This window comes from Pseudonaja textilis, chromosome 17, assembly GCF_049901715.1.
Source record: "Pseudonaja textilis isolate UNSWEBS1 chromosome 17, rPseTex1.2, whole genome shotgun sequence".
Classification (NCBI taxonomy): Eukaryota; Metazoa; Chordata; class Lepidosauria; order Squamata; family Elapidae; genus Pseudonaja; species Pseudonaja textilis.
The window spans coordinates 5,581,218-5,594,979 of record NC_142006.1 but is presented as its reverse complement, the minus strand read 5'-3'; the positions used below and the strand labels follow the sequence as shown (position 1 = coordinate 5,594,979).

Below are 13,762 nucleotides of genomic sequence, written 5' to 3'. Positions count from 1 at the left end.
CCTCCAGGTCTCTCGAATAGGATCTGGCCTTCATGGAAACGCTGTGCAGGAGGGTCCGGGGTAGGGAGAGAGGACGAGAACTGAGGCCAACGGGGAGACAGAATCGGCCTCTCGGCCTCCATTAGGCTGCCAGCAGTCGTCCCTGTGAGCAGGGCTGTCGATTAAGCTGCAAAGAAGATCCCCCCTTCAAACAGGCAGTGCTTAGAATGGCAGCCGCTGCTGCTGCTGCTCAGAGCAGCACCCCCTCCTCCCCTCCAGCCCAAAGAAGGGGGCAGCCCAGCTCCTCCCAACAGAAAGGCAGCGAGAACAGGAGCTGCGCCTGCCAGCATTGCTGCCCATGGAGCAACCTGGATGGTCCTACCTGTTCAGCCGGCCCCGCCCCCTGGCCTGCAGCCGACAGGAAGCTGCTCCACCTTCGGTGCAGAGTCTCGGTTGTCGCAAGTTGAAAGAGGATCCCAATTGGTGCCAGCCTTCCAGCTGGCAACTTGTTTGGGTCAGGCCGCCCAGCCGGAGAGCACAGGGCCGTGGAGCCCGGAGCTCTTCCCGGGCGAGACTTTCCAGCTAGACGAGATGGAAGCCTGCCATGTCCCACGGGCAACTTCGGCCCCGGGAAGCAGAAGACGGCAGCTGCTGATCCGCTTCCGGACTGCTTTACCTTGAAGCTGGGAGCAAGACGGGGATGGGGACAATCCCCTCGGATTCAGCCCTTGGGGCAGAGCCGGTTGTTCTGGTTCACCCGGAGAAGGAGGTGTCTGTGTTCAGGGCTGCACCCTCCTTGGGCGACTTACAGCAAGGCTTGCTGGAGGAAGAGCGGACTGGTGCCCAGTTTATGGAGGAAGAGGAAGAGGAGGAAGAGGATGGCAGTGAAGGCAAAGGGCCCAGGAGAGGGCCAGCAGCAGGTGACCCCTCTGGATTCAGGGAGGAGGAGGAGGAGGAGGAGGAGGCAAGTATCGATTCCCCCGTTTGGCATCTGAAAGGAGGTCTGGATGAGGCGGGAGTGGATTCTGAAGGCTCCCCAGTGACCGAAGAGGCCTGTGGCACAGCTGGGCCTGCAGCGCTTGGGCAGGAGGAGGAGAGCTGCCCGTCGGGAAATGCGCCCCAGCTGACTTTGGGGGAAAAGGAGGAAACGGAAGGGGCTTGCCTGCTGGGGAGCCAAGCCCCGGCCAGGGGTGCCCAGGGGTCCCTGGTGCAGTCCTGCTGCATCGAAGCCGAGGACCCCGTGGGGGACGAGCAGGAGTGCCCCATCTGCACGGAGCTCTACGACCAAGATCAGCGCAAGCCGGCCGTGCTCAACTGCAGCCACGTGCTCTGCGGCCAGTGCCTGCAGGCCATCCTGCAGGCAGGCAGCGCGGTCGACATTGGCCGTGTGCGGTGCCCCATTTGCCGCCAGAAGACTCCCATGATGGAGTGGGAGATCTGCAAACTGCAAGAGGAGCTGCTCCTGCTGAGCGCTGCCCAGGGCCCGGCGCCTCCCGCCTTCAGCCCGCTGCCGCCTCGGCAGCCTGGGTTCTGGGGGGGCCTGGCGCACCACTTCCACGTCCGCTTCCACACGGGCCGCGTGATGGGCTTCCTCCCCTGCCTCCGCTACCCAGCCTGCCTGGTGGGTGGCCTGGCAGAGCTGGAGCGGCGTTGCTCCTGGTGCTACCGGACGGCTCTCTTGGCTCTGGCCGCAGCGGAAATGCTAAGCCTCTTGCTGGTTTTCCTGCCCATCCTTTTGCTACTGCTGCTCTTCCTCATTTTGGACAAGTAGGACTCCCGATGGCCTGGCTCGGCTCCCGGGGCTGCGAGCGAGGGTGGGGACCCCCTCCCCCCCCAAACACAGCCCGCAAGCTGGGAAGTGCCGGCGCTCGGTGCCGCTCTCTGCGTGGCCTCCCTGGGAACCGAGCAAGCCATGGCACGCTGCCCACTCCTCCGACAAAGCAAGAAGCCCGCTCCTTGGGAGAGCAGAGGACGGTGGCCTTGGCAGGGGGTCGCAGCTGAATTGGAGACGGCTCTGAGCGCCTGAGGAAATGGGCCTTCTTATCGGGGCCGGCTAGGAGCACCTGGTGCCTTGAGGCTGGGCGGCAGAGGGAGGGGCAGCCAAGCAGGTGAGCTCTTGGCAGCCTGGCCTCCTGTGCTTTCAGAGGGCCTTTGAGGAAACTGGCCTCGTTTGGCCCATGCCAGCCTTTGGGACTTCTCGCCCAGGCTCTGATCCTTGCTCCCTGCGGGGGCTTCTCTCCATCCTCAGCCCAGCCAGCAAAGACGGGAGGCTGGCCAGGAGCTTCTGGCCTGGGTGTCGCAGGGAATGGTGGCTGCCGACAACAATCACCGTCCAGTTGTAACAGGGCTGAGGGAAGAGAGGGAGGTGCCAGGCAATCGGGCCAAGCAAGCGCGCGGGGGTTCTGGCTTGCTTGGCAGTGACTCAGCAGGTGCCAGGCGCCCTCTGCTTGCTTGGTGGAGGAGCCGCTGGAGAGGCCGGGCGGAGGACGGAGTGGGGAGCGGCTGGCACGGCCTGCCCCAAGCCGAGGGGAGGCAGCCCGCCGGTCAGCAGCTGCCCCGAAGGCCGCTGGCTTTGTTCCACTGCAGCAGCCTCTCTGGATTGTGTCCCGCAAGGAGGTTTCGTAGCAGCTGCTTCTCCAGTCTGCCCACCTGGAAGACACCCCCCCCCCCAGCGCCCCTCTCTCCTGCGCCCTGCCCCCTCCCCCCCGAATGGCAAAACGCCAGCTGTCTGGGGCAGACCCACATAAAGGCTTTTCCGAGAATGGCTGTCTCGCTTTCAGTCCTTTCACTGCTCCTTCCTAGCAAGGCGTGTGGCTTTCCTTTCTGGCCGGGGTTTCCAGACCATCCTGGAATCGACTCTACTTAGTGGAGCAGACGAGGGTCCCTTGAGGGTGGCCGCTTTGGGGAGGGGGAGGCTCACGAACACCTCCCCCCTGGGAGAGCTGGACAGGGAAGGGGAGGGCCGTGGCTGGGGGAGCTGCTTGTGTTTTGTGGCCTCTCGGCAAAGGAGGGGAGGGCAGGAGGGGGAGAGGGAGGGGAGGGTTACGCCAGCAGGCGTTTTAACATTTGACCCCAGAGCCTGTTCTCACCTTGTGTTGTGCAGCAATGACCTCTGTGAGGTGCCGTGTGCCGATGTGTTATGGTGTGGGGTCTCCTACAACACAAATATGAATCCTTCACCAAAATGACCCTGGGAGTCCCGTTTTGTGTGCGTGGTGTGTGTCTCTGAACCCGTTTCCAGGGGCCGTTTTGCCCCGCCGTGACCCCAACCGCCACACCTCTCCTAGGCTTCCTCCCCCCCACCCCCTTTTTTTTCAAGCATTTCTCACTCTGTTGCAAAAGCTTCTGACAGAAGAGAACCACTTCCTCTTTCCACCTTGCAGCAAGAACTACGTGGAGGAAGAGATGAGAGAAACAGCGGAGGAGGCAAAGCAACCCCCCCCCCGCCCGCCCATCTCCCATTGACCTCAAAGCAGCAGCTCAGGGTTGAGCTGGGTATCTTGAAGGAGGCAGGAAGCCAGCGCACGAGAGGAAGAGCTGGCGAAGGCCAAGCCGGCCTGGGCCTCTTTGCCACAAGTCAGGATAAGAGCAGGAGGGGGAGCTGCTTCCCCAGGAAAGGGGGCCCCGGGGTGTCAGAAGTCACGTTGCTGCTCTCTATCCTCCTCTCCCCGCCCAGTTGCATCTCTACAAACTGGTCCAGAGAAGCTGGTTTTGACGCCCTCGGAGACCCGCTGGAGGGAGCCCAGGTTTCACAGCTTTTCCTTCCGCTGGTTGTCTCATCTTTTCCAGACGAGGGGCTGAAATTGTCTTGCCTTTGGCTGGTCCCCCCGTGGTGCTGGCTGGTTAGGGCAAGGAGAGGGCTGAGCCATCTGACGCTGAGCTGTCTGGCTGCAGACAAGAGCGGTCAGCGGAGGGAGTCCCGCCTCTGCGGCCCAGAGCCCAGTGGTTCCTCCGGCACCCAGTCCACTGCGGGTTGACCTCTTTGCACCCCTGCTCCTCTCTCTCTCACACACACCCCTCTCTCTATCCACACACATGAATGGAAAGCACAGGTTGGTTCAGGAGCATTCTTTATTTAGATTTGGCTGAGGGTTAACAAGACCACCAGGTATAAAACAGGATCTTCTTCGTCAGCCATCTTGTTTTCCAGCTTGACGGTTACAGCTCCCCCTTTCCCTCTCCTGTCCACCTGGGCTTTGGGCGAAGGGACAAGCGGCTGTGGGCCTTTGGCCAAGCCAATCCCAGACCTTTCCTGAACCACTTTCCTCCTCTCGCCCCTTGAGAGGGACCCTGGGGCCTTGGCTCCCCGTCGTCGGCTCCCTTCCCTGGAAGCGAAGCCGAGAAGAGCCTGGAGAGGCGGCTCTGCCCTTCGACCGATGTTGGCATCCCCGGCTGGGCAAGAGTCAGCGTCCCTCTTTGGAGGGTTTGTTGGGCTCCCACCGGGCCTTGCTCCCAGCCCTCCTTGCGCTGCGGGTTCTCCAGATTTCGGACCCAGCTTAACCCCTTGGTGACCCTTTGCCCATCACGGCCAGCCTTCCTGGTTGACTTCTAGAAAGGCCCACAGGGCGAGCGAACGCGATGGCAAATCTCAGCTCTGCATGGGGAAGACGGATCACCCAGGGATGCCCTTTTCTCTCAGCCTGACTTCTGGGGCGTGGGTTGGACTCACATCAAGTTATGGCTTTTGTTTTTTTTGGTGGTTTTTTTTTTCCTAACTTGGCACAGAATGTTTTGCAAGACTGGCACTTCCTCCCGGACTCGCCTTTGCCAGAGGAAGTGGGTACCCTCTTCCCTCCAGCCTGACACTGTCATGACATCCCAGGGATCAAACTGTGTTGGCCGCCCTCTCTTTGCCCCTTCAGTCAGGGAAGCTCTTTTTTTCATGGACTGAGGGGTCTTTAGACACAGTTATCGGGGCCTGGCTACAGTTTGGCGGGGTGTTCCCACAGACTGTCCGCTCCTGAAACTGCCCTAGACGGAAAAGAGCACTTTCCTTTTCCCGGGAGGAGATTCCGTGCCACGGGCAGGAGGGGCGGTGTTTGCCACGCCTAGAACCTCCATTGCCAGGGGGCACACCTTTCCCTTTGCCCCAGGAGACGCAACCCAAGGATCACTGCGCTCAGTCCATTTTATTTCAGCAGCAAGGGCCCAAACAAAATGCATGTCTGAAACAGGGGCTGAGGGACGCATCCTCCAAAACGAGGATTTAAAACTGTACATTGGTTTTCCGCTTCCCTTAAGAATTTGCGCCAGGAAAACAGGGTGATTCTTCAGGAATTCCTGTTTGCAATTGGACTTCAGTTGGCAGCACGGGGTGCATTTCCAACGCTTGGCCGCAGAATCAGAAGCTTTGGCAAAATAACTTAAAACTGGCGTCTGCCTTGTTTTCCAGCACAGGCCCCGCCTGGCATCATTTCTGTATTGTTCCAGGGTCCTGCCTTGGCTCGTCTTCTCCCAACTACCGCCCTATCCTCCCCACCGGGATTTAAGCCGTGAGCTGAAAAGGAAAGAGAACAAATCCAACCCTTGAAGATCCAATCCAAGCGTGGGTTAGGGTCTCTCAGATGCACAGAGGAAGGGGAGGCAAATGGAAGGGGACGGCAGTGGGCGGTCGGGCCTCCACAGCACTTCCTGGGTGGCTCTTCCAAGTGCCACACCCGGGAGCAAGCCCTCCCGACTAGGGGTGACCCCTCCAAGATTATTTCCTCTCCTCAAAGCAGCAGCCATCCCAACTCAAGGGGCACCTGCAGCCGGAGGGTTGCTGATCCCGGAGGGCCAGTCCAGTCGGCCTTGGCGTATCCCAGGAGCCGCAGGAGCCACCCTCTTTTCCCTCAGGCAATCCCACTGCCGAGGCCGGCGAGAGACGGTGGGCAGAGCGGGGCAGGGGTGGAGACACGGCTTACATAATGGCGCACGAAGACAGCGGGTTCCGGACATGACAGGTGCAGGCTGCCCCACAGTACTGGCGAAAGGTCTGGTAACAGCTGCGGTCGGTCTCGCTGCTCCACTGCGCCTGGTTGGCCGAGAGCGCTTCGGCCGGCAGCCTGTTGAGGATGCTGGTGTTGACCGCCAGGGCGGCCAAGCCGTAGTCGGTGAAGAGCACCGTCTCCCTCTTGCACGTGGGGCAGGAGATGAACTTGTACTTGGGGCAGGACTCGTAGAGGATCTGCAGGCATTCCTCGCATACCGAGTGGAGGCAGGAGAGGATGCGCGGGCGTTTGTTGGTGAAGTTGTAGGTGTGGCCACAGGTGGGGCACTCCAGGGGCTCGGGCGGAGTGGAGGGGCGCAGCACGTACTGGTTGACGATCACCTCGTCCGGGGCCGGAGCTTGGCGGTGGTAGCAGAGGTCAGAGCTGCCCTTGCGCTGCCCCGGATACAGCCTCTCCCGCCGGGGCAGGGGTGGGGTCCTCGACAGCCCCAGAGACCCCGGGTTGTGGTCTAAGGCTGGGATGTCCCCACAGGCCTGGTTGACGATGATCTCGGATTCCGAGGGCCAGGCCCGCTTGGCCACCAGGGGAGGGTCCCGGCGAGGGGCCGGGGCGTAGCGTGATTGGGAGCCCTGCAGCTCGGAGAACTTTTCAGGGTGGATGATCTTCATGGCCTCCATTTTGAGGATGACCTGCTGCCCTTTCAGACATGACATGAGGAGGCTCTTCACCTTCCTGTCCGCAGCTCTGGGTCCCCCGAAGGCCTCCTGCATGAGGCTAGATGGGGCTGGGGGCAAGCCAGGCTTTGAACCGGGCGCGGACCATAGAGGGGCAGCGCTGGAGGGGGACAGCAGGGCCGGGACGCATCCTGCAGCAGGGCTGCCAAAACAGCTCCGACCGTCGCGCCGGCTGCGGCCTGGGCCTTCCACGCTTTCTGGGCAAGACAGGTTGCCAGGCCAGGGGTGATATCCACACCAGATTTCTTTACCCCCACGGACCCAGCTCTCTTGGGCAGCCGGGCGTTGGGCCTAGTTGCCAGGGAGCATGCTCAGCCGGCCCACCAGGAAAGGAGGCCAAGGAGAGCGCAGGCTGGTGGGCTGTCTATCACCCCGCTGGTATGGCTGATTCCACGCGGGGGGAAGAGGAGCGTTTGGAATGCCGTTGGAGTGTCCAGGGAGGCCCGAGCGCTCCCCTCCCCTTGCGCCGCCTTGGTTCCTGTTTACGGTGCGGGGAGATCCTAACAACGCTCAAGAATGTGTTTTGCAAATTCCTGAGCTGTGACGTGTGCACCTTTTTCTCGGTGCTCTTCCCTGACGATCAGGTCCCGGGAAAAGGCCCCCAGGTGGGGCACGGTCCTGCTTCGGTGCCAGGCAGAGGGTTCGCTCTGGGTGAGCTGCTCCTTCTTCACTTGGAATAGGCTTGGCCCTTCAGGTACCCCTGGAAAACAAAGCAGAGCAAGGCAAGTCACCAGACGGGCGGCAGTGTTTGTGGGTGCCTTTGCTTCCCGAACCCCAAAGCAACAGATAAAATGCATTCAGCAACCGGAGTCTCCTTTTAAAGTACCAGCAATCCCGCCTGGCATCTTCCTGGGCCTCTTGCTCAAATCCCCACTGGCAATTGTCATTTGTTTCTCCGTTGTTCCCTGACTTACTCAGTGCCCGCTTTCCTTTTTTTGCGTATTTACTCTCCATGGGCTAGGAGCATTTTTAATTCTCCTCTGCCCGCTGCTCTGAAGCAACAGTGCCATATGGGGGCAGTGGGTCCTCTTCGCTCGGCACTGACTGTCCCTGACCCTCCTACCCAGAGATAGCAGGGACCAAACCGGGCACCGTCTCTGTGCCAAGCATCTTATCTGGGCTTCAGCTATCACCCCTCCCTGGAGACAGGTCCGAGGGGTCTGGCGCTCTGGACAAGGCCGGGTGTTCTGCAAGACGTTTTTCAAACCTCAGCTTGTGGGGAGGGGCAACAGACAGGGCCTGGGCATCTACGTGAAAGGATAACCCTGCAAAAGACCTTCCGGCTCCCAACGCACTCGGGACACGGATGGAGCACAAGGCTGACCTTGCGGGGCCACGTGGAAAAGTTTCACAATGAGCCCTGGACTCTGAAGGCAGGTCTCCCTCGCCTAAATCTCCCTCAACCCCATCCCAGTTGAGACTGGGGAAAGGATTGGGTGAGGGCTGTGCCAATCTCCGTCCACAGCTTCCAGGAACAATCTGCTCAAACAGCGCCAGGCAAATTTCCAAACTGCCCTACGAAGAGAGTCACCGGCCCTTCTGCATTTGAGAGTCCCGGCCCCTTCTCCACGTCAAGGGCTCCCTCGCTCTCCAGCCACAAACCTGGCCACGGAGGCCGAGTGCAACCAGCCGCTTCCTCCTCTGGGGGAATCTGGGAACTCCAAGCGGCCAGTGTTAGCCTGCCTCTTCCTGGGGGGGGGGTTCGTTTAAAGACCAGAAGCCCCCAGGGGATGCGGGGTTTGTTGCTGAAGAAAGCAACGGAGATGTGGAGATCTAAGCTTACCAATCTAAGGGCTGTAGGTGACACCATTGGTTAAGGTTCACCAGGGACAAGCCAGGAGGCATTGATGCGTACTAACCTTTTAGGGTGGAACACTGCAGTTTTTGAAGTAAGGGGCTCACAGACCCTGATGGGGAGGAATCGGTGCCACGGGGTGAGAGCACCAACCCCGCGTTCGTCCCAAGAAGCCTGTTTTGCAAAGCAAGGAGCGAAGGCTCGCGGCCAGGAGCGACCCGGAGAGCAGGAAGAGACGACCGCTTGGCACCTCTGCTCTGCTCTGCCACACCGCTCACGCGTCCTTTCAGCTGCTTCTGGGGACTCGGATGCAAGTCCCGCATCTCTCTGGAGCAGAAATTTGAGGCTGGTCCCCAAGATAGAGAGAGAGAGAGGCGCTGCTGCTGGCCCATCTCTTCTAGGTGGCAGAGACGTTTGGTGAAAGGAGGACGCGAATGGAGGAGGAGGGATGGGAAGGGGGGGCATCTTTTGAGGGAAAGGGCCTGGCGAATTCAGGCCACCATGGTGGCCGTGTCCACCACCCTCCTTGCAGAGGCCCGGAAGCCTGTGGCCTGTTTTGGTCTCCGACAAGCCCATCTAGATTGCTGTCTTTGTAGAGAAGGTTGCCTGGTGAGGCCTCGCTACTCCCGGGTCCATGTTGCTTGGCCTGAGGCCGATCTTCCGTCACCCTCTCTCCCTCACCCCCCACCATCGCGCTCCCGGATCCTCACCTCCGGCCGTGCCCTCCCGGCTGTCCAGGGGACCCCGGGCATCCTCCGCAGCTGACTCCCCAGCAGGCTGGCGCCGCTCCAGCGGTTCGTCCGAGGTGGAGCAGGTGCGCGGAGAGGGGGAGCGCCCGGCCGGAGGGTCCTCTCTCTCTCTCTCGGTGTCCGAGCGGCCCCGAGGCGGAGCGGGGATGCTTAAGCTGCGCCCGGGCGCGATTGGTACCCAAGAGAGGCCGCGGCGGCGGCGGCGGCTTTGCCTCCTCTCCTGCGGCGGGCGGAAGGCCGGAGATGCGCGGGCTCCCGGGGATGCTTCGGCCCGAAGGCGGCGGCGGCGGGGTGGTTTGCTTCTGGTCGATGGGGAAGCTGCCTTAGCACCCGCGGCCGCCGCCTCGCTCCGTCCCCCTCTCTTTCCGCAGTGAGAGCACTGCAGTGATGCAGGCAGCCCCGCTCGCTCGGCTCACGTTTCCCTCAATCAGCAGCCGCCGCCGCCGCCGGCTCGACCTCGCGGGCTGCGCTGCCTTAGCGCCCGCCCGCTCCTGCCAGCCAGCCAGCCGCGCTGCGGAGAAGCTTCTGTCGGCAGGTCGCGCAAGAAGAAGGAGGAGAAGGAGAAGAAAAAGAGGCTCGCTGGCCTCCGCTCCGCCTTCCTCGGCCGCCCGGCCGTTGCGAAGTTACCTTGGGCGGCGGCGGCGGCGATTGCAGCAGCTTCCTTCCGGCTCCCGGGTGGCCCGGGCTTTCCCTTGCACCCTGCAACGAGAGCCCTGCGGGGTAGGTCGCTCTGCAGCCCGAAGGGCAAAGCACAGGCCAAGGCGACCTCCACCCCGGAGCAGTTGGGCTGGGCGGGAGCCCAAAGGAGAGAGAGAGGAAGGCGCTCTGCAGCCGCCGCCCCCCACCCCAGGAGCTCTTGATGCTTCCACCCTTGCTGTGGCTCAGGCCAACGCACACCCCCTTCTTCTAAACCCCCCCCCCCTCCACAGCCATCCCTCCCAAACTCGCTCAGCCTGCTTGCCTACCCCCCCACCCAGTGGAAATAAACAATGAAAGAGGCTCTGGGGCCAGGCAGGGCATCAGCCTCCTTTCTTAGCACCCAAGGCACCACCGTGCTTTCCATTCCCCAATTTCGGGATCCACCTTGCAGAGTTTCCATCTTGGCCTCAGTGAGAAGCAGCTCACCGAATCCCTTTTAATCCCCACCTTTTTTTTTTTTTTTCCATGTCCGTAAACTGCTCGGAAAATAAGATAAGCAGTAAGACTACTGCTTATTTCGTTATCCCACAATCCAAGTGGGTTTGGTTTTTTATTTGGCTCAGGGTGCTGTTGTTTTGAGCGGATTCCTCCTCTGGGACTATGCTGAGCCTTGGCAAAAGTTATTGAAGGCAGGCGGGGTGTGGGGGGTGGGGAGGATCATTTTGTTCCCTGGGGGTCTGTACCCCACATGGGTCAGGGGACACCCACAGAAGGGGCAGGGAATCGGCCTTCATTGAGGACTGTCTCTTCAGTAGAAAGGATGGAGGTTATTTCCCCCCCCCCCCAAAAAAAGTGGGAGGGAAATCAGGATTGTGGGATAACGAAATTCCTTTGTGCTTCAAACTTGACCGCTTGAAGACTTTGTGGACTTCCAACTCCCAGAATTCCTCCTCCAGTCATGTTAGCTGAGGAATTCTGGGAGTTGAAATCCACAAAGTCTTAAAATTCCCAAGTTTGAAGACCCTTGGCTTAGTGGGATCATTCCTCCAGCCATGGGAGAGCCGCAAATGACAGGCTGCTTGCAATTGGTCTTTACCTGCATGCGCACCTTCCTTGGCCCCGCCTAGCTGTGTTTGGGCCCTTTGCACAAAGCTGCCTTCTTTCTCCGGCCCTTTAGTCTCTCTTGGTGGCCCCCTGCCCCGCCCCGCTGGACATCGAAGGAGGGGGGGGGCAAGAGGGGGGCAAGAGGGCGTTCACAGAGGTAGGCCTGGCAGATGCCATCCTTGAAGATGGACTTTGAGGCAGGGCAGCCTGTTTCCACCGAGGCCCCATGGCAGAAGATACGGAACAATTCAAACTCGGACCACACGTTTCCTGAACAGTTTTTACCCAGAGCCATAATTGCACTTAACAATGAACTTAAGGACGATCATCAGTGAGCTGTTGGACAGTATTACGTGGTCTGTTGTGCGGATGCTTGTGTGTTTTTAGGAGGTAGGGAATTTTGGAGGGTTCGGAGGTGCTTGGGCATTGTCATTGTTTGTTGACACCTGACACCACTAGATGACCTCGCTAGGGCTCGCTGCCTTAGAAGAGCGAGGAAAATCCTCACATCCCGGTCAGCCCTTCTTCACTCTCCTACCATTGAGTAGGAGATAGAGAAGCAGAGCCGGCTGCACACCAACGGGCTGAAGAACAGTTTCTACCCGTGGGCTGTGAGACTTCTGAACGGAAAATAACTTCGTGTCAACATAGTGTGACAGACTTGCGGGGCTGTGGCGTTGTGCAACAAGGTCACACATAGCGTGATAAGATTGGGACTGGGTTAGGAATTTCTGTCCTCGCTGTGAGTTGTGTTGCACGAAGGGAGGCTCAGCCAATCCCATTGTACACGTTGTACACTCTATAAAGAGAACAATATTTTTTTTTTCCCTTCAAGGAGTACTCAAAGCTTTGTGTGTTATGGATGAGCTGTGTCTTCCTTCTAATCTAATAGCCTTAACTCATAGGGAAATACAGACGAAATTAATTGAAACTGGTTGGACTAACCAAGCGAGGGAAATGAGGCCACGCAGGCTTCATTGGCAGGCTCCTGGCTGAGAACTGCAAAAGGCAGAGAGGCCACCGTCTTTTCAGCCAGAATCTTCCCTGGGGAAACCAAGAAAGCCACCGGCACACTAAGGAAACTTGCTCAGAGAGATACTCTGACCTGGTATGATAACAGTAATAATGAGAATAGCATCGCTGTCCCCGATCATGACTTGAGCTGGGAAATTTGCTAAGTGTGACTAAGAGGCAGCACGGGGCAGGACTTAGGGTGGAACCCACATGGGGGTGTGTGTGTGTGATAACCACAGGGAGGGGCCCAGGTGGCGGAAGTGCCGGTCCCGGGGCAGGAAATCCTCAAGTTCTCCTCCAGCCGGAGACTCGGTGGGCGGCCACAATGGCCAGTTTTCCTCCGCCCTTGGAGAGGGGGTGGGTGGGCGTGGGGAGTCAGGCCAGCTAGGCCCCTGTCGGCAAGAGGCAACTGGATTGGCCTGGACCTCCCCCGGGTGGACCAGGGCCGAGGGGAGCTTTCCCAGCCCTTGGAGAGCCCCTCCGTGTGGCTGAAGCGGTGCGCCTGAGCGGCTGAGCTTCAGGGTGCCGGAGGCTCTTGGGCTTGCTGGAGGTTGTGAGGACAGTGCGGCCTTAGTATCGCCCGCACAATAACCCACGTTGGGAACCAGCAGGGAGGAAGGGGGAAAGTTAAAGAGTTTTCTTTTCATTTCATTTCCATGTGCCTACGCACCTCCCGTTTCCTTGCTTTAAGAAAGTTATACCGCCTGCCTAGGAGTTCTTTTCGTATGTCGGACAGTATGTAAGGCAGGCAGGCCACGCGCACCTTATCCATCAGATTAGTTAACCTGGGGCCTTTGAGATAACATACCCCCTCCCACCCCAGACTCCTCAGCTCTCAAGCATTGGGAGGGAGGGAGGGAGGGAGGGGAAACAGGCCAGGGCTAAGGGAGGGCTGACCCCTAGCGTCAGCTCTGGGGAAAAGCACTTGCCCGGCCTGCCTGTCCCTTGGGGAGAAGGGCGGGATAAAAGATAATCAGAGTTGGAAGGGTCCTTATAGGTCATCTAGTCCAACCCCCCACCCCCACCCAAGCAGGACCTATTTCTGACAAATGACAGCCCAATCTCTTGGAAGCCTCCACCGATGAAGCTCCCACAACCTCCAAAGGCCACTTTTGTTCCATGGGTTGATTGTTCTCCCTATCAGAAAATTCCTCCTTATTTCCAGGTTGAATCTCTCCTGGGTCACTTTCCATCCATTATTCCTTGTCTGGCCTTCGGGTGCCTTGGAAAACAGGCTGACCCCTTCCTCCTCTCTGGGGCAGCCCCTCCAATATTGGAAGATGCTCTCCTGTCTCCCCTGGTCCTTCTCTTCCCCGGTCTAGCCAAGCCCAGTTCCTGCAACCTTTCTTCATATGCCTTAGGTAGGTCACCTTTGGCAGGCCCTGGGAACCTTTCTGTCCCCAGCCTCAGGGTAGGAAGAGCCCGCCTCTGTGGGGACGGGGAGCCAGGCGCCCTGTGGGGGGCAGCGAAGATTAGGGGTTGCTGGCCCAGATCTCTTGAAGCCCCCCCTCCCTCCCTCCTCCAGGGGGGGAGGAATGGCCTCCATCAGGCAATGAGGAGCGGGCATTTGGAGGTGGGGGAGGGCATCCCTAGCCCCCTCCCCGGTGGGCCCTGGGATCTTTTGCCGCTGCCGGAGCCCTGCAAGGCGCCGGGCTGGGGGAGACTGACTGACTGACTGACTGACTGACACACACACACACACACACACACACACACACACACACACACACACACACACTCACTCTCTCTCTCTCTCTCTCTCTCTTACTTCGGGGGCTTTTCTCAAGGAGGGGCGCCGCCTGGTGGTTGCGCGTGGAG

The 13,762-nt window shown here is 59.7% G+C and overlaps 2 protein-coding genes across 2 annotated transcripts; one reads left to right on the top strand and one right to left on the bottom strand.

Annotated features, from left to right (window-relative positions):
- Window positions 1-380: 380 nt before the first annotated feature.
- Window positions 381-2,741, top strand: LOC148124524 (ring finger protein-like). The gene has a single exon (XM_087914506.1). The coding sequence runs from the start codon at window positions 680-682 to the stop codon at window positions 1,748-1,750; it is 1,071 nt and encodes a 356-aa protein (XP_087770632.1). The 5' UTR covers window positions 381-679; the 3' UTR covers window positions 1,751-2,741.
- Window positions 2,742-4,661: 1,920 nt separating this feature from the next.
- On the bottom strand, window positions 4,662-9,997 carry RNF208 (ring finger protein 208). Its single transcript, XM_087914496.1, has 2 exons — window positions 9,149-9,997; window positions 4,662-7,343 (listed from the first exon to the last, which is right to left on the bottom strand). The coding sequence occupies exon 2, from the start codon at window positions 6,677-6,679 to the stop codon at window positions 5,879-5,881; it is 801 nt and encodes a 266-aa protein (XP_087770622.1). The 5' UTR covers window positions 6,680-7,343; window positions 9,149-9,997; the 3' UTR covers window positions 4,662-5,878.
- Window positions 9,998-13,762: the final 3,765 nt, after the last annotated feature.